The 19,078-nt window shown below is 33.1% G+C and overlaps 1 protein-coding gene across 1 annotated transcript in view; it reads left to right on the top strand.

The window, feature by feature from the left end:
• The first annotated feature begins 1,617 nt into the window (after positions 1-1,617).
• LOC129220164 (uncharacterized) overlaps positions 1,618-19,078 on the top strand; it is a 33,885-nt gene continuing 16,424 nt past the window's right edge. The window contains exons 1-5 of the mRNA XM_054854522.1: positions 1,618-1,744; positions 6,247-6,293; positions 10,774-10,884; positions 11,894-11,938; positions 15,572-15,631. Of these exons, the coding sequence (XP_054710497.1) occupies positions 1,618-1,744; positions 6,247-6,293; positions 10,774-10,884; positions 11,894-11,938; positions 15,572-15,631 (390 nt within the window). The remainder of the gene's footprint in view (positions 1,745-6,246; positions 6,294-10,773; positions 10,885-11,893; positions 11,939-15,571; positions 15,632-19,078) is intronic.

The following is a 19,078-nucleotide window of genomic DNA, read 5'->3' as shown; positions in this document are numbered from 1 at the left end:
TTGCTGTTAGCTGTTTTCCTTCCACTCATTAATTTAGGGGCGAGAAGAACCAATCCCTAAAATTTCCCCCTCTTGGCTACGGGTCCGAGTAAAAAATGTTTAATTTTCTAAAAGGTGGCTAAAAAAAAACACTATTTATTAGCTATGTTTCATTTGACGCTTTCAGGGGCGGTGGTTGCTCTGTGAAACCAACAAATTATAAATTTTTTTCTCTGTTTTTTTTTCTGAATTTTTTAAATCAAAATCGCTTGAGTTCTCTTTTGAGTTCAATGAACATTAGATGGCAAAATAACAAAAAAAATATTTTTCCGTGGACTCAATTTCTTGTTCAAATCATCAAATTCTCAATTTCTCGTTGAACCCAAAAATTGGAATTTTTTTCAGATTTTAAATTTTTAATTAGTTCAGAAAGAGTGAACCATTTTTCTTCATTTCACCTGAGGTACATATCATATTGTTCTAAAAGATTCAAATTCATTTTTACGTGCATAAACATGTTTTTTGTTCTGCCCCAAGCACCACCCCCTGCGAAAAAAATTCAAGAAAATATTTTTTAAACTGAAGAATCTATGTCTACATGATCAAATAAACCTACTTATAGTGTTTTTTTTCCTCATGATTTCTCAAAAAACTAATGATGCGCCTTTGAAAGGTTAAATGAACACGGACCGAAAAATGGTTGAGTGGAAATTCAAACTTTTTTTCAAATTGGTAACTGCTGAAACATAAGCATCAGATTGAACTTGAACATGAAGGAAGTTTTTTAAATTATTTTCGAAACCTTTTTTCAGAAGAAGAAAAAAAAAAGTAATTAATTTGAATTTTGACATCTTGAATTCAAATTATGTTTTTCACAATCACGAGTGTGTGTGTGTATGTAGGCGTGTGTTTCTGTCCAGTCATGAGTGTGTGGGTATTTGTGTGTATGTGTGTGTGTATGTGTGCGTGTGTGTTTGTGTCTGTGTGCTAAATGAGTGTGTGTGTAGCTGTGTGTATGTATGCGTGTGTGTTTGTAGCTGTGTGTATGTATGCGTGTGTGTTTGTGTCTGTGTGCAGGCATGAATGTGTAGGTATTTGAGTGTGTGTAGGATATGGACACAACCTGGAGACGGTTTTCGCTAGAGGAGCAGCAACGGGATGGGCCGGTCGACAGTGGTGCTACAGAGGGAGGCGGGGGAAAATAAAATCATAGGAACAATCAAAACAGTCAAATGAGAAAAATAAGTAATGTGATTGCTCAAAAAAGCAATCAATAATGCGTTGCAAAAGGCTTTCAAAAGTATTTGCATTCCAAAGCATATTGTGTGATATTTCACACAACTTCCTTCTCAGAGTAGCATTTTAATTCAAATGGAGCATAGTCATATTGCACGAACATCATAGCAACTATGTTAAGAGAAGGAAGTACCTCTTAACAAAATCTACTAAATTACCATGAACACAATTCCATGGAATATTTATCTTTACTCTTACAATAAATCATGACACAAGCTTTGATTCTTCCGAGATAAAAAGTAACAATATGATTATTAATTAATTATACCAGATAACGCGATGTATATGATATATATGTATAGCATGTCCGCATTCATAAGTGTTTGTTTTGTGTACGACAGAATGTTGTATTTGCGTATCAAGTTTATGTGGTTGGTTGGGGTTACTCTGTTAGTGTCTAGTCCAATAATCAAAGGAGCAGATGATCGTGCTATGTTCGATTGTATATTGTTTCAAATCTGTGAATGTGGTGAGTAAATACTGAAATATAATAGTTTTCTTTTTTTTTTCATGAAAAATATTTCAGCAAATCATACTTTACGTATTAATGACTGAATCTTTTAATTGCTACTCGACTACCTTCAAACTGGTCCATGGTCACATTTGGTCCACCGACCTTTTGCAGTGTCCCAGTACTTTCATCGTAAGAACAGTTAAAAATAACACACTGTTTGTAGTTAGATTGAGAAAAAGTTTGTTCGTGGATATCAGCGAAATTATGCAATAACGCAGCTATCTTAATTTACGATTATGTTATGTTTTAAGCAGTTGTCTGTCATGTGTTGTTTTTATTCATTTAAAAAGAAATACCGGTTGAATACTGCTAGCATACTAGATTTTTTTTTGACTACAACATCCCTTTGTCTAACTTTTTTTGCACTTAAAGCTATTGCGAAATTTTTTGAAAGAGTTTGTATAAGATTTCACTTTACTCAAATTAACACTATGTGACTTCCTTTTCTTTCTTTCCTTTATATATATATATATATATATATATATATATATAATATATATATATATATATAATATATATATATATCATGAATTTTATCTTTACAACAGAAAAAAAAAGTTGAATCTTTTCTTTTTCTTTTTTAAAAATAATGTAAGTGATTTTTACAATTTATGTTAACTCCGCATTCCAGACTGATAGAGTGCAAAAAAGGGTGAAACTGCAGCCTCTGGTTGGCATAGCCGGGCTGTCGATACATTGCATGTAGTTCTGCCTTAGCATGGCTTAAGGGCGTTAACTTATTGCTTAATTCATTGTGTTTCAAAAACTTTTTCTTTCGATTTCAGTCAGTGATTTGAGATTTCGTCTGACATCAATAACTAAATACCACAGCCTTTTTCAACCGACTTTTTTTTCTAATATTGACCGAAAGGATAAGAAAATATCGATAAAATCAACACCTTAAAAATACGTCGTTGCTGTAAATAATAACATCAACTTTATTCAAATTTGCGAGAATATTTCATTTCACGTGTTTCGTGGTCACTAAGATTTTAATTTTTTATGCAGAAATAAATGATCTTGAGTCACAATTAATATGCTTGGCATTAAGGCCCCTATATATACGAGCTTTGCTGAAAGGCACAAATTAATCTTTAATGCTACAAAATCTTTGGCAACTTTTTTCACTACTAATAGACATCTATATGGGTACCAACCTAAGATCTCCATAAACGGAACCCAGTTGAGTTATGTTAAAAATGCTAAGTATCTTGGATACACATTAGATCAAGAGATTACAAGTAATAAACATATTGAAGGCCAAGCAATTAAGGCAAGGAAGAGGCTCAATATTCTCAAATTTATTTCTGGACGAAACTGGGGTGCGGAGGCCAGTACCCTCCGTACTACCTATATTTCTATCATTAGACCAGTACTGGAGTTCGGCTTCCCAGTTTACTCCTGTGCTTCAGAGACCAATCTCAATAAACTTGAAAGAGTACAGCTTAGCGCAGCTAGAATTATTGCCGGACTTAGACATAGTTGTCGAAATGATATAGTGCTCTTTGAGAGCAACTTGCCTGCCCTTGCAAAAAGAAGACAGTGTGGCCTTACAAGGTATTTTAGCAAATTATATAGTTATAGAGAACAACACCGGACTTCAGCCTACCTTCTTGCATGGAATGATAATACTCGTTTGAAGAAACATAGCCCCTTCTCCTATGCAAGGTCATTGAACTTACCTCCCTCCGATGTGGAAACACATTTCCTGGGTTACGCAGGAGCTATATTGGAGCTTGAGGGAATTTATTTCCATGACGAGCTTCTGACTAGTGTGATCAAGAGTTCAGATCCACCGGACCTAGTTAAACAAATGGCCCTGGAAACTATACATAATATACCACATTTCTCCTTGAAAATCTATACAGATGGAAGCAGGGGAGAAGATGGCGTTTCGGGCAGTGGAGTATTCATTCCTACTCCCTCTGGGGCCTTGGAATTTAAAATCAGAAACCCGAATTTCTGTTCAGTATTTAGATCAGAACTGATTGCTATCAGGAAGGGTCTGCAGTGTGCTGTTCAGCGGGAGGAGTGTTTCCAGGAAATCTGGATTTTGACTGACAGTCGTGCCTCTATACAGCACCTCGCTAATTGGAGTAATGTGGGCGACAAGACCAGCCTGGACATTCTGAGTCTACTACATACTCTTTCATCAGGACATACAATTCACTTTCAATGGATCCCTTCTCACGTTGGAGTTGAGGGTAATGAAAGGGCTGACTTTTTGGCTAGATCTGCTGCTGCGGAGGGTGTGAGCCCTTGTGGAGATCTTACTTTCAGTGAGATCTCCACAATTTCAAAAATGGAGCTCAATCGCCAATTTAAAACACCTCCCAGACAAGCCTGGTATTTTGCAAAATGTCCTGGTGAGTCCTTTAGACTCAAGGGTAGACTCCTCCAGACAACATATTCGAAATTCCTGAGTGGCCACACAAAAGCTCTTAGATTCTCTGGGAATATCAAGACTTTTCCGGAGTGTCACTGGTGCTCTGCTGGAGAGGTTTCACCTGAGCACATCCTATCTTGTTTGGGTTTTACGAAGGACGAGGTCCTTAGTGACCCATTGCTGTTCTTGGATTTTTTGCAGATATTTGGATTCATGGGGGTTGTTTAGCATTGCTAAACATGCCCGAGATAAGTCAAAAAAAAAAAAAAAAAAAAATTATATACGAGCCGACGCATCAGCTTAAGATCAACCATTTTGAATCGGAGCGTGTGTTTGAGTGGTTGTATTTTCTGGCAAGTTATCGCGCTTGGTGATTTTTCACTGCGAGCGATTATTAGTGGCACGTGGATTGTTTATTAAATAAAGTATTATTTTCAGCAAATTTGGCGAAAACCGAAACTTTGCCGTGGTAACCCCAGCAGCGCAACAATGAAAAATCCGATCCAAAATGGCTAAACTTAAGCTGATGAGTCGGCCTATTTGATATGGAAGGTCATGATTTGTTTTGTGCTTTTTTTTTTGCATAAATTAACTCAACACTGTCGTATTGTTAGAAATTAAGGTACTGACGCTCAGTAGAAAAAAAAAAACATGAATACCTACTCAAATTTCGGCAGAATATTTTCATCAAAAAAATATAACTCCAAAGCATAAGGAACAAGTTTGCAATCGACTACGTCGATCGTCTGAGGGCAATTCCACGGATAACTTATTGACATTTTTGAAGCAAAAAAATACGTATTTTGTAACATTCAACGCAAAATATATGCTGTGGAAAGAACTTTCTTTTGCCCTGGAATATTGTATTTTTTAAGCTGTAGTTGTTAAGCTATAGTTGAATTATCGAAATACATTTTAGATGATTTTTAAATATTTATTTAAAACAGGGTAACCGAATGACATTGTAAATGTTAGTCAGTTATCATGTGTTACAAATTCTGTAAATAGTAATTATTGTAGTAACGTAACCTGTAAATAGTTTTCCGTAATGAATATACAGCCCCCGTACATTCGGCTGAAGTATACGATTCCCCTATTTTTTTTCCCATTGATAAAATTTGTGAATGAAATAAGAAAGTGTAAAACGGTGTAGCATTTTCTGGAATAGTTGAGAGGTCTCTTTCGGTGTCTATAAAAGCCGTTACGCATGATAAAAAGTTAGTTTCGATTGAGAATTTGTACTGAGAGTGTGTATTAGCTCTGTCTATAGCGAGGCATTTCGCTGTGTTGTTTTTCGTATTTGGAAGTAAATACGTGTGTAACCGTTGAGTTTACGGTGTTGTGTGATATTTGCTTAATTGCTGATGATTAATTTAGCAGTTGTTGATGATCTTCCCTGTACATAGTGTAAATACATTTCGTGTATTCTTAATCAAGAACTGTGTCGTCCTTTCAAGAAAGTTGGAAGTCGCACCGGATCCGTTACACATGCTTTTAACATTTTTTTTTAAATAGTCCAAAATGTATTTTGAGAATTTAATTATACTATTGAACTCAGACTAAAAAATACAATGTTCCACGGGAAAAGATTGTTTTTACAATGTATATTTTACGTTGAATATTACAAAATACGCATTGTTTTGCTTCAAAAAAGTCAATCAGTTACCCGTGGAATTGTCCCTGACGATTCGGCAAAATTGTCATCATTTGGCAAAATTTGGATTTTTATTCGGTAAAATGAGATTTTCCACCCCCACACCCGAATTTAAGTTTGGGGTGTCCCTGCACTACGTCTTTTCTACATACTTACGATGACATCTGCTATATAAGGGGGGGGGGGAGGTTGTAATTGCTATAATCGCAGGTTTTCAATGCTGTTCTGTTTAGAGATACTATTGCAGTGAGCGGGATTTTACTCTTTCCAAATCTGATGAGAAGATGTTGAACTTACAAAAGATTTGTTTAAAGTTAGCAGAAAAAAATATTAATCTATTTCTGTAAAACTAAGCTGTTGTTACTTGAATTTCAAAATTCTTCATCGTTCATGTTGCTAATTACAAATATTTTTCAGGTGATGTTGGTTTTTATATAGATTGCTTCAGTAAAGCTCCAGAAATGGTTTGTATGCATTCTTAAACTGTTCCACTCCTTTTTCTTTTTAATATACGCTATCATTTTGAAATCAAAAAATAATTTCAAGAAAGTGATTTTTCCCCACATAGTGTATTCTTTTTTAGATTTTGCATGCTATAATTAGAAAAAAAAATGGTTTCAAGTAGAGTTTGGTATTGGTTAACTGATATTTCAACTCCTTTTAGTCTCCTAGTCCAACTGTTAGCTAAAGCACTTTTTTAAAATTATTAGTTAAAACTATTTTTAAATTTAACAGTCGATTAGCGCCACAACGCGATTCGACCTATGCGAAGTGTCTACAATTCGAGTTTTTAACGATTAATGAAGTTTATAGCTAACGCGAATCCCTCGCTCACAGCACGAAAATTTTAGCAGAATAATTTCGGCAGAAAGTAGAATATCAATTCATCACTAATTCTTCTTTTGACGAGTTGCTTGATATTGTCCAACCATCATCATCATTTTTAAAGTTATAAACATAATTATTACACCTACTGCACAGTTCTATTATAGTGCTGCATTTTATTATTACAACATACTGTACATACCGTTCTGTTTTATTTTGTGTATCTTTCATATTGATAGTTGTTTTTGTGTATCGTAACAATACTTAATGTTGAATGATGCAAAAATTCACTTCTGTATCGAAGAAATGGCAATCTAGTGTGAAACAGTTTGAGAGGTGTTTACAAGTGCCTAAAATATTGGTATGTATATAAAAAAATTCGTGTGCATACCCTTGTTCGCAACGGGAAATTTCAACTTACTCGAGGGGTATTAGGAACGCATCTCGCGCTTAAGTCGAGAATCGACTACGAGGTAGAGCGGGGCTAGAAGTTCCGTTTTTAAAACAAGTCCAAAATTTGTTATGGAAACTTTGTCTTAGAATTATTATACTGAGATTAAAATAGAGTATGATATGCGCCTATGACGTAACGACCGTTTTTTGAGTAGTATTTCGTAAGATTTTTTTATAATTAATTTTGTTGTGCCGAAAATCGAAAAGGAACAACTTGCCCCTTCTTGGGGCTAGTTGTTCCGCGGATGGGGTAAGTTGTTTCGATATAAACGCGACGATGTTTAACGATGATGATTTCGTGATGAACATCGTTTAGAGATAAGTAATTTGTTAAAGGTGTAATTAGTGATAAACAAAAAATTAATGATTAAAAACAAGTGTTTATTTAAAGACTGATAAGCGTTATCGTCAGAATAATCTGATGTTTTTCTTACACTTAAAAAAACTTTACTTATTAAGCAATTTTTAAGCACTTTTATTATACTTGGCCTGTTTGGAATTCTGCACGCGTAGAAGACGTTGCTTTGGCGGTCGTGGATACCACTAGACAATCGCCGCATGGTGTTGTCAGTGTGCCACGTGTTTCTCGTGCTGTGGATATGCCCTATACGACCGTCTGGCGTGTGATGCGTCGAATCCTACGCTATTTTCCTTACAAAATCCATAGTCTTCATCAGCTGTCGGACGGGGACCCTGTGGTTCGGGAAACATTTGCGTTGCAGTTCCTTGCCAGAATGGAAGTCGATGCTGCTTGGCCGTGGAATATCCTTTGACGAATGAGGCCCATTTTCACCTGAATGGTCAAGTGAATGTTGGGCAAGTGAAAACCCGCGAGCAATTCATCAAGTGCCCTTGCACCCTGCAAAGGTTACGGTATGGTGCGGTTTCACTGCAACATTCATCATTGGGCCTTATTTTTTTTTTTGAAGAGGTGACTCCAAGAGGATTCGAGACCTGCTCGGTCACAGGAAGACGATATCAGGACATGTTGACAATGTTTGTGATTCCTGAACTGCAACAACGTGGCCACCTCCAGGACACGATATTTATGCAGGATGGTGCACCTCCCCATATTCTTCTGGGCGTTCAACAGGTGTTACGGGTAACTTTCACTGATGCACGTGTGATCAGCTACTGTTTCCCAACAGCTTGGCCTCCTCGCTCGCCTGATCTCACCCCATGCGACTTTTGGTTATGGGGATTTTTAAAAGATCAAGTCTACCGAGAAAATACAGCAACCTTGTCAGATCTGAAAGACTCAATTATTCAGAATGTGCGTGGTATTAATGTGCACTTATTGCGTTCCACTGTGGAACACACTGCTTTACGGATGGAAAAAGTTGTGGAGAACCACGGCAGACATATAGAACATCTATAGAATGTCTTGTTGATCTGCAACGCCACCTATCGGCAACTTCAGGTACTATTTTTTTTTAAATAAATCACGAGCGCATGATATGAATTGTCTGTTTCCAAAATTTCTTCACATTATGACCCATAGAACATCCCGCTCACGCCTCTGAGTTGAGGAACTTTAATTTGGACAACCCTGTATATTACTTCTTATATTTTTAAAGTTCTACGACAATGATTCTCATCCACCGGTCCGCGGAAAAATTTAACCAGTTCTCAGATTTTTACCAGTTAATTCGGTCCGTGATACATTTTGAAAATTTTTGTATTAAATAGTTTAGAGTTTTGAAATTTCTTTGCACTTTTTCACCATGTATTTGATAAGCAAAATCATAACATAAATATAAAAAAAATTTATTTAAATTAAATTTATTTTTAATTTTTTTAAGTGGTTACTTTAAACAGATATAACTCAAAATATTCTTGATCTATTTTCAAATTTTTTTCAAAAAAAAAAAAAAAAATGCACAAATATCTTCGGAGATTTTAAAAATATCAATTCAATAAAAAAAAATTTGAAGAAAAATTTCAAATGATTCAAAGATACTTTAAATATATATATATATATATATATATATATATATATATATATATATATATATATATATATATATATATATATATATATATATATATATTTTTTTTTTTTTTTTTTTTTGCAGTAAACGTTTTTTTTTTTCAAATTCCCAAATTCGCCGAATAAAAATTAAAGTAAACTGTTTGAAAAAGATATGCTCCAAATTTCATTTCTTTATCTTTATCGCTTCTTGATTTATAAGAGTTTGAATGCAAGAAACAGGGAAATATTGCATCATTGAGAAAAACACGTTTAAAGTTTTAAAGTTAAATACAATATTTAGTTAAATGCATACAATAAAAATAATTATATCTTTCGTTCTAATTAAGATAGAAACAAGATTCAAACGTTCTTTTAAGAGAAAATATACGGAAAAGTTTTTTTAAATGATTAAAAAAAAAGAAAAAAATAAAAGAAAAAAAAATTGCAAAATTTGACAATTTTAGGCTCTAGAATCCCTAGATTTATCTTTGAAGATTGGCAAATTTGGAGTTGGCTCACATTTGTCGCATAGTCACGTGTTACGTCTGACATTGTTTAAAAAACTGCACAGAATTTTGCAGTTATTGTTTACTAGTGGAACCCGAACGGCTTTGCCCGTAGTAGAAAATTAAAACTTCATTTGGTTCGTCTGTATATTTACAAATAATGGATGATGAATTTCTCGCCAATTCGCTATGTTCATTTGCTCGCCCATGTTACTGTTCCACGTTGAGATAATTTCGTAATTTACTTTTCCACGTTATTATAATTTGCTGGGTAAAATGTTCTTAAAATTGGAATAGAAAAAGAACAAAATCGAATTTTCGAAAAATCGCTTCGAAGTGCACAACCCCATGCTGCAAACTACTTTTGTGTCAATTTTCATGAAAATCGGCCCAACAGTTTAGGCGCTGTGCGCGTCACAGACATCCAGACAGACAGACTTTGAGCTTTATTATTAGTAAAGAAAGATAAAGAAGATAAAGATAATATTCTTCCTTTTTTTCTAAAGGTTCATTTTCTTATAAATATTAAGAAAAATAAACTGCTTATCCTATGGGATAAACATAATTGTAAATAAATGATGGCAAAAAATAACTCTCATTCTCTATTAACTGATACCTTTTACTAACTGGTTAAGTTTAAAAAAAAAGAGGGAAGGAAAAATAATCAGTTTGCGAAAGATCTCCAGACTTTACCTGTCCGTTGGGACAAAAAGGTCGGGAAAATCTGCTTTATGATCATAAGCAGGGTTGTCAACCTTGGGGAACAATTTGAAGAGCATCTGTGGTGATTTTCAAATTTTGAGGTATTTTGCACAAAATTCAATTAAAAAAAAAATTGCTTTTGAGCTTCGATAATCATTTTAAGCACTACCATAAATTTAAAAACAGCTTTAAATATTATGTCATGCTTGAAATCGCTCGGTCAGAAAATGCGGATCAAGATAACTTTTTTGAGGCGTTACGGAGTTTCGCTATTTTTGCGGAGCAACTCCACAAGATGCGGAGCAGTTGCCAACCCTGTAAAGATTCGAATTTGGAGCAATTCATAAAAAACTGAGGAACGTTGAATTCATTTTTGCTCTTTGACGTTTAAAATCTATTGTAAAATTGTTTTATTGATCTTCCCTTTAAAAATAAAGATTCAAAGTTTTTATGCTGTCTAGGCTTACTTTTGCTTTTCTTTTTTAGTTGCGAAATCGTACGGCTTTTGCCCTCCATGACTGCGATTTGGGATTTCTTGAAAGATATGACCCACCAACTATAGAAAAAATTTCTTGTAGTCTTGACCGTGATATAGGCGTAAGTAATTGTTTTTAAATTCCTGAAATGCAATTTGAGTATGAAATAGTTTATTTTACGACGTTTCAAGTTTTATTTCTTTATTAACATTAGCACACTGTTTACATTTTTCAATTTGAACATTTATTGGATTTTATATTATATTATTACTTTACCTCTAAGCGATCTATGTTCTTGGAAAAGACATTCATATTATTGTTGAAATGCGCAAAACATAACGTTATTGATGATTAAGAATTCTGGCAAAATACTTAAATAATTATTTTATACACACTGAAATTTATTCGGACAAACAGCTGCAAATTTGAAGCTTAATATAGGATTTAAATCTCGAACACTCACGCTCAGTGTATGGTTTAAATTTATCCGAAACAATGACATTACCTTTCTATACGCTCTGCGATAGTAAGTTGTTTAAGTTAGTTTAAATTTAACTTCGGATTTTAATTTAGTTTTTGAATATAATATACCACTCTCAAAATATTGCATTATACACTTCGTCTCAGGAGGATTTAATCGCATGCTGGCCTTTACGTGAGGCCTCAAAATTAAGGAAGAGCCAAATTTAATTTTTCAAAATGAATTTTTAAATATTTAGACAAGTTTATAGTAAAAAAGTAACAACATAGAAAAATGATATTATCGTTAAATATTTATGTCATTAATACATATATACCTTTATTATATATATATATATATATATATACTGTCCATAATGTACCTGTATTAAAAGGGTAATCCACTGGAAGTTCCGTGAAAAATATGCGCATACATGTCCTTACGTTTAGTTGCAATACATATTTATGAAATGAGAACAGAAAATATTGATTTTTAACTTTGAATTACATATATACGAAGATGATTGTCACAAATGTGCGTTTAAACTGCAAGTTTTTTCTGCGGTGCTCCATTTTTCTTTTCAAATTTAAAAAAAAAATGTGTAGTTTCAATACAAAAATATAATTTAAAGTTTTTCATTCTGTAATATGATTTTTGTTTTGTTTTCTAGTATCCATGTTTTAGTGAAGCCTACAACGCAATGAAAAACTACGAAGTAATTATCTATATTCATATTATCTTGCTTGGAAAATTGCAAAAATTTAGCCAAAAGGCAATTAAAAATGTATTACCTAATTTCTGAATGACAATTTCTTTGTTCATATTTGTAGCCATGGACATTTCAGAATCATCTGAACTACTCAATGATTATATTTTATCTAAAATCAGACCTACAGTGGCTCCCAAAAGTGTTCGTACACCTACGACTTTCAATGAAATAGGCCTCTATCCATCGGTTAGAATTAATATTTCGGAATAGGTATTTTATTATAAGATCTATGATCTATTTTTAACAAAACTACATGAAAATTTTTAATAAAACATTAAAACTTAATTTTTTAAAAATCAAAAACCAAAAAGTGGCGGAAATTTTATCTTACAAAAATCTTCGTACACTTTGAAAAAATGTCAAAAAATTAGTAAATAATTTAACTTTTTACTAAGTTATTATTTAGTAGAATACCATGCAGTAACAACAACTGCTTTTAAGCGTCTGGGAATAGATTTCATTGTTTTTTCTTTCTTTTTTTGTGCAATTTCTGAGTAAGTGTTCAGTCGCACTACTAGTCTTACTGTTTCTAGTTCGCTTTTCGTTTCAATGGTGTATTTTCGAAATCTAGCCACCAAATATCTCCAAATATGTTCCATTAAGTTTGGATCTGGCGATTGAGGACATATTTCTAAGCTAAAGGACAAATTTTAAGGCAACAAACGCGAACGTGTGCTTCTTATCATTATCTTGATAAAAAACAAAGTTGTTTCCGATTACCAAATTTTGGGCTAATAATTTAAAATTGTTTTTAAAAATATTTAAATGAACAGCATAATTCATTATTTCACCAAAAAATTCCAAATTTCCAAGTCCTGATGCTGAGATGCACCCTCACACAAGAACACCTTCACCGTCCTGATTAACTGATCCAACTAAGTTCTTAAGATTCAATTCCTCATTTTTTTCTTCCATTTACAATTATACAACAATTTAACCCAAAATGTTGAATTTATTTTTATCTATAAGTAAGACGATGTTCCAAAACGTTTTGAGCTTATTTATCATTGATTTTACGACGGAAAGCGCAAGCTTACTGTTTTTCGCACGAACAAGAAAATTTCTGCGGGAAGAGGTCTTATGTAATCCAGCTAATCAGAAACCTTGGCGAATAATTTTAGGTAAAAATTAAACGTAAAATGTTTCATTCAATTCTGCAGAAACTTTTTCAGTTCTGAAATGTGTATTTTTCATGTTTTTTTAGCTGTAAACCTCCGATCACGCTTTGTTAACTTTGCCAGTTGACCTTTTCTTACCTTGTTTTCGATCCGATTCTTGTCTTTAAAGCATTTTTTCAAGCACTTCACTATAGAACGGTATAAATTAACCAATTTAGAGACATTTCAAACCAATTTACGGCTACTGTGAGGGAAAAAAAATCAAATTTCGAATCATGTTTGTTGTTTTCTACGCATACCTGCCATTTTAAAATAATAAGCAGAATATTAGGGAATAAATACACAAAAAGTGAAAGGCAAATGACTTTATAGTATCATTACAATGCAAAAATAATAAAAAAATCACATATGATAATGTTAATTATGAATTTATTCGAAAATATTTCAGTGTACGATGACTTTTGTGGCGTATCTTTTCTCTGTCTCTTCGTTTTTTGACAAATTTCAAAAATAAAATGTGGCAATATTTTGAAAAAAAAAAAACTACTGGGTTTCATTCAGAATAACACAGGAATGATGTGAAAAAAAAATTGGACTTCATATTCGAATTCAGTTTTGCGTTATTTTGGTTTTACTTCAAAATTTCAAGGTGTACGAAGACTTTTGGGAGCCACTGTATATTGATTACTCCAAAAATCACCCGTGAAGAATAACAAACTTATTTTCAATCCCTAATTTGAAGCATTACGTTTTTCACTGTAAATTTTTGGATAGCCTTCTGATGTCTTCTATGGAAGGAATACGGCGGGTGTATAGCACACAATTTGGTTTCTTTATCAAAGAACATTTCACGTCTGGTATACCGTTAAAGTAACCAGAAGTTTTTTTTACATCAAAACGGGACGTTTTGAAATTTTAAGCAACACTGCTTAATATTAGAAAGAAAAAAAACTGTTTTTGCTTATTACAAAGAAAAAAAATGTACAGACTAAAGAGAAGAATGGTTCCTCTGATTTCAATAGACACACATATAATAAATTGAGTCAATCATTATCAATAAAAACCTTAACCTGAGAACTTTGCCGCTTTGTGTTTTCTATTTCCGTCTTTTAGACCAGGGTTTTCAGATAAAAAGTTTTGAAAATAAACACTAGTTAAAATTAGCTAAACACATCTGACATGTGTGAGAACTGTACCAGCTTTCTATCATTTTAAAAGCTTCAATTGTATAACCGTACTTGAATTTTTTCAACACATTCCCTATATTTTTACCCACAATTTTTAAAGTGACATAATAAATAAAAGAAGCCAAATCGGCAAGTATTTGCCAAATATGGCAGCCATTTATGCTTACTTTGCTTAAATTTTACTGATATTTTTTCACTTATATGATTAATTTGATCACCGTTTTTTTTTTTTAAATCATCTCTGTTCAAGTTTCTAACACTTTTTTTTTTAAATTTCTTAGAGAAGGTTGCTAACTTTCTGAAAACGGGACATTTCTGCGTCCAGACACAGTAAGTTGCGAAAATGGGGCAGGCTGCAGAAAACTTGACTGCCCCGGCAGGACGTATGGTAACATTAGGTCACCCATGACTGTTTTCTTACATCGCTCTACACACTGTAAAAAAAATTAAAAAAAAATCCGAAACATTCCTGAGAAATAATGGGCAGCTAATGCGTCTAATTTTTTCCAAAAGCATATCTTTTTTAGAGAGTTTCAACTTGGTTGCTAGCTAACTCCAGTGAGTTCCCCCAAGACATTCTGTCTGTCGTAATGTCATCTGCATGTCCGTTTTTACTTCTTAAAACTAGTCTAGATGGAAATATTGTAAAATTCTTGCGTTTGTTTCTGTGAGAGGATAAAGTATCATTTTCCATTCTTTCATTATAGTGTACGGAATAGGGATACAACGCCTAGAGAGTTAAGGGGGGGGGCAACGCCGAAGATAATCGGACTTAACAGGCACCACAAGGACACGCCACAATAATCGTACCATAGGACATAAAAAAAATATTTCCTGTGGTTGGACGGAATTGGAAGTTCTCTTTCATGGAGGTACATGAGCCTATCTTTACACTCCTCAATATTTGGTCTAATTCTTTCTTACTAGGTATACGGCTCGTACACTTCGCATTTAACCTCGCTGTGCTTGCGATGAAATCGACCAATGATTGGTGAAAACCGCCCTGATAGTGCAACATACTTGTTAATAATGAGTTATTTTTCAGCAAAAATATCTGCCATTCTCTGTATATTCCCTCTAGAAAATCTATCGTTAGTCTAGATTGCATTCTGATATCACAACGAAGAAAAAGTTATAACTCTTATCACATTCAAAACGCGAAAATCCCACAATGTAAGTTGTTACATCAACATTTGAATAAATTAGTGTTTTCTTTGTAAACCTCATAATGTCAAAAGTGTTCTCAAAAAAATTATATTTTCCCTTTCTTTCAGCGGGAGACATCTCGTGATATAAGAAGAGTAGACGAAAAATATGAAATTGAAAACGGAAAGGTAGGTATATTTATAAAACTTCTTTTTTTTTCTCTCTTAACACAATTTTTACCATAAAATATTCATGAATACTCGCAATTTCCAAAAAAATACTATACCTGTTTCCAAAACATTGTTTAAAGTCATATTCCTTTTACTTTTTCTTTTGCATACCTGCATACCTTATTTTACTTTTCATTAACGTGACAAGTACACAAACACATACACACACACTCACACACACGCAATGTTTAGTGTTCCTCTTTCTCTCACTTTCCTTATATTTTTACTTGTTAACTCGACCCGTTAGCACCTTTATTGGGGGCATAATACAAATACAGTCGAACCTTCGTATATCGAACTTCTACATATCGAAATTTTCTTTATATCAAAATCCCAGCAAATTTCTATGTTCATTACATAGAAAAATTGTTTCTATATATCGAAAAAATCTCTATATATCGAAATTTTTTCCGAGACATTCGTAGATTTTTTTTTTTTTTTTCACTTTTGTCTGTTTGCCTCATGAAAACTGAAGGTTACGGGAGAAAATTATCTTCACTAAAGGTTGCTACGAAACTCATTTGGAATCTGGGGTTGAGGGGTGTGTAGATAAGTCGTTGTTCCGTTCTGGAGTTCTTCTTGTTCCCTCAAGTTTATTTCAAATCTTAGTTTTAACCAGTAACTCTGTAAAATCAGTTTCAAGTTATCCCTTTTGTCTGTTGATTCTCATTCTTAGTCTTTTTAGCTTCAGTAAAAATAATTCAAGTTAGGTAGAATAATTTTTTACTTTTCTCCGATTACATTGTCAAAACGAAAATCCCCCTAATGTTGCGGATCAAGTTGAATTGCCGAAGAAGGAAGATGTATGAAGGCGCAAAAATGTAATTTCGGTTAATTCTTTAATTATTAATTTTCATTTAATCCGACGCTCGTATAAATTAGAAATAGGGTTTCATTCATGAAAATTAGCTTAAATTTTAATGTTTTTGGAGATTTTTAGGATAAAATAAAATTGTTTCCATATATCGAAATTTCTATATATCGAATTTTTTTTTCCGGCAATTTGCTACTTCGATATATAGTGTATGTATTTTTGTACACTTTTAGGCAAATTGTAGGCTTTTACTTTAAAAATAATATCAAAGTGTGGCCGCACTTGATTTACACATGCTTATTCGATTACATAAAACGAAAAAGAATAAAGTGGGCCATGAACAAAGTAAAAATATACTGAAACCATTCTACAAAAAAACTTTGCAGCCGTTACCAATCTAAAGTAGCTGAATATGAATAATTATTTCTTAACGCAATACATTGGAGCTGTGAAGGAGGCGAAATGGTACAAGGAAAATATACGTGAATATCGAAAAACTTTTCTTGACATTAAGCGACAATGATATGAAAGGAATACGTTCTATGAGTCACATGAAAGCTTTGAAATTTTTAATTCTTTAAACATTTATTTCAGACATTAGCTTCAAGCAAAGTTTGTCTCAGGTAAAAGAAAACACAAATGTCAAATGTCTCGTTTATCATGACATTTTATATCTGAAGAAGCAAAGCGAAGAATTAAACACAAGTTCGAATACGGATGGATCCTACTAAGAACTGATTCCGAATATATTTTGGCAATAATTGCTTCTACGGGTGCGGCATAATCGAACTTTTCCTTCATTTCAGCGTAATTTGGACGTTGGGAAAAATTACCTTGGACACTAATTCTTTCAGAACGAAAGATGAAATATATCACGAATGTAAATTTGAGTGCAGCGAATGTGTAGCTTTTTATTGTCTTCAAAATTCCAAAAAAAAAAAAAAAAAAATTAAAATTAAAGTAATATTGACACTTGAAAAAACATTTAGATTTATCTCTATCATCAATATTTCTCCTTTTTTACTGAAAAACATATCATTTTTTTCCAACGTATGTGTAAACTGATACAAAAAAAAAGGTTAATGTTTTGAAATTTAGCTCAGAGTTGAGCAATTTAGTTATTAAGTCCTCAATTGCAATCAAAAAATTGTCAATTTAACAGAAAACAGAAAGATACTTTCACATGTATACAGTCGTAATACGTATTTTAAAAAAGTTAAATTTCTTTGAAGTTTTAAGTTAAATATATTTTTTTCTTAATATGTGAGATTTCAGAAAAAATGCCTTTCGAATAGTTGAAGGCAAGGACTTAATTCTCTGCTTTAGTTTTTAACTTAAATTTTAAAATTTATTATTTATTAGATTTATTAGTCCGATTTTTTTTTAAATTGAAGAATTAAGTTGTTCATTAAAAAATTTTGCGTGAAAAAGCCATGTCACTCTGAATTTTCCAAAAATAATGTATTTTGGAAGCATTATTTCTCAGCAAATTTAATTGTGAACTTGAATTAAAAGGGGAAATATTTTTTTTTAAATTTTGACAGTTCTGCTCCTAGATAATCTAATACTTTCTGTCTTCTTACAGCGATGTTTGACGTCTTATCTTACACGATGTCTTGAAGAGACCAATGAATGCTTCTGACGCAATCTCATTGCTTAAAAAAAAAAAAAAAGAGAGATCCAGCTAATAGTGTACTGTACAATAATTTCATCAATTGTAAACTGAAGTATTAAAGTTTTTCATAACAGCATAGTATTGATGTCTCCTTTTGTTTGAGGATTCCTTTTCGTGGTATTCAATGACATAAAATCGGCAGAAAAAAAAAAAAATGTTTACTAACGACTAAAATCAACAAATTTAATTTCTTATTATTTACAACTTCATAACTCAACAACAATGCTTTTTCCTCTGAAAGGCATCTTTCTTTTAAAATATCAATCAATATGGATCAAGGATAGAAAAAGTTTAATCCTTGGCATGTTTTATCATTTCATCTTTTCATTTTAACAAATGAATGCATGCTACGCAGAATAAAGGAAATTACACTATATTTAGATACACAATATTAGGGTCCAGGGGCGTAGCTAAGGGGGGGGGGGTTTGGGGACAACCACCCCCCCCCCCCGAAACGTGTGTCTCAAAAAAAAAGAGAAAAAGAAAAGGGAAGAGAAAGAAAAAAAAAGAAAAAAATCAAAACGATTTTTTTCTGAGTAACAAAGGTCAAAAATTCACTTCGCTTCCCCCCCCCCCAATGCCATTGAAAATCTGCTCCTCAAGCATAAAGACGCCTCCCACTGCTATGACAATTTTTTGATAATTGACTGAAATTTGACACTTCGCTTTAGAAATGAGAGGTTGCGTTTGACGGGCTCGACCGGGAGCGACCGGTTAGTTAATCACGTGACAGCTAATGATCACGTGCTCCATTCAACCAATCAACAGCTGAAAATGGTAACCGGTGAGATAACCGATAGATGATAGAACGCTGCGCTTTGTAACCAGTTACTTACCGGTCGACCGGTGAGATTCGTCGAACGCAACCAGATTGAATTGTTAAATCCACGTATATGTAGCCTTTCTTCGTCATTGA

This window comes from Uloborus diversus, chromosome 1 (assembly GCF_026930045.1).
Source record: "Uloborus diversus isolate 005 chromosome 1, Udiv.v.3.1, whole genome shotgun sequence".
NCBI classification, from domain to species: domain Eukaryota; kingdom Metazoa; phylum Arthropoda; class Arachnida; order Araneae; family Uloboridae; genus Uloborus; species Uloborus diversus.
The sequence above is the reverse complement of the archived record's forward strand: the minus strand, read 5'-3'. Positions and strand labels throughout refer to the sequence as shown.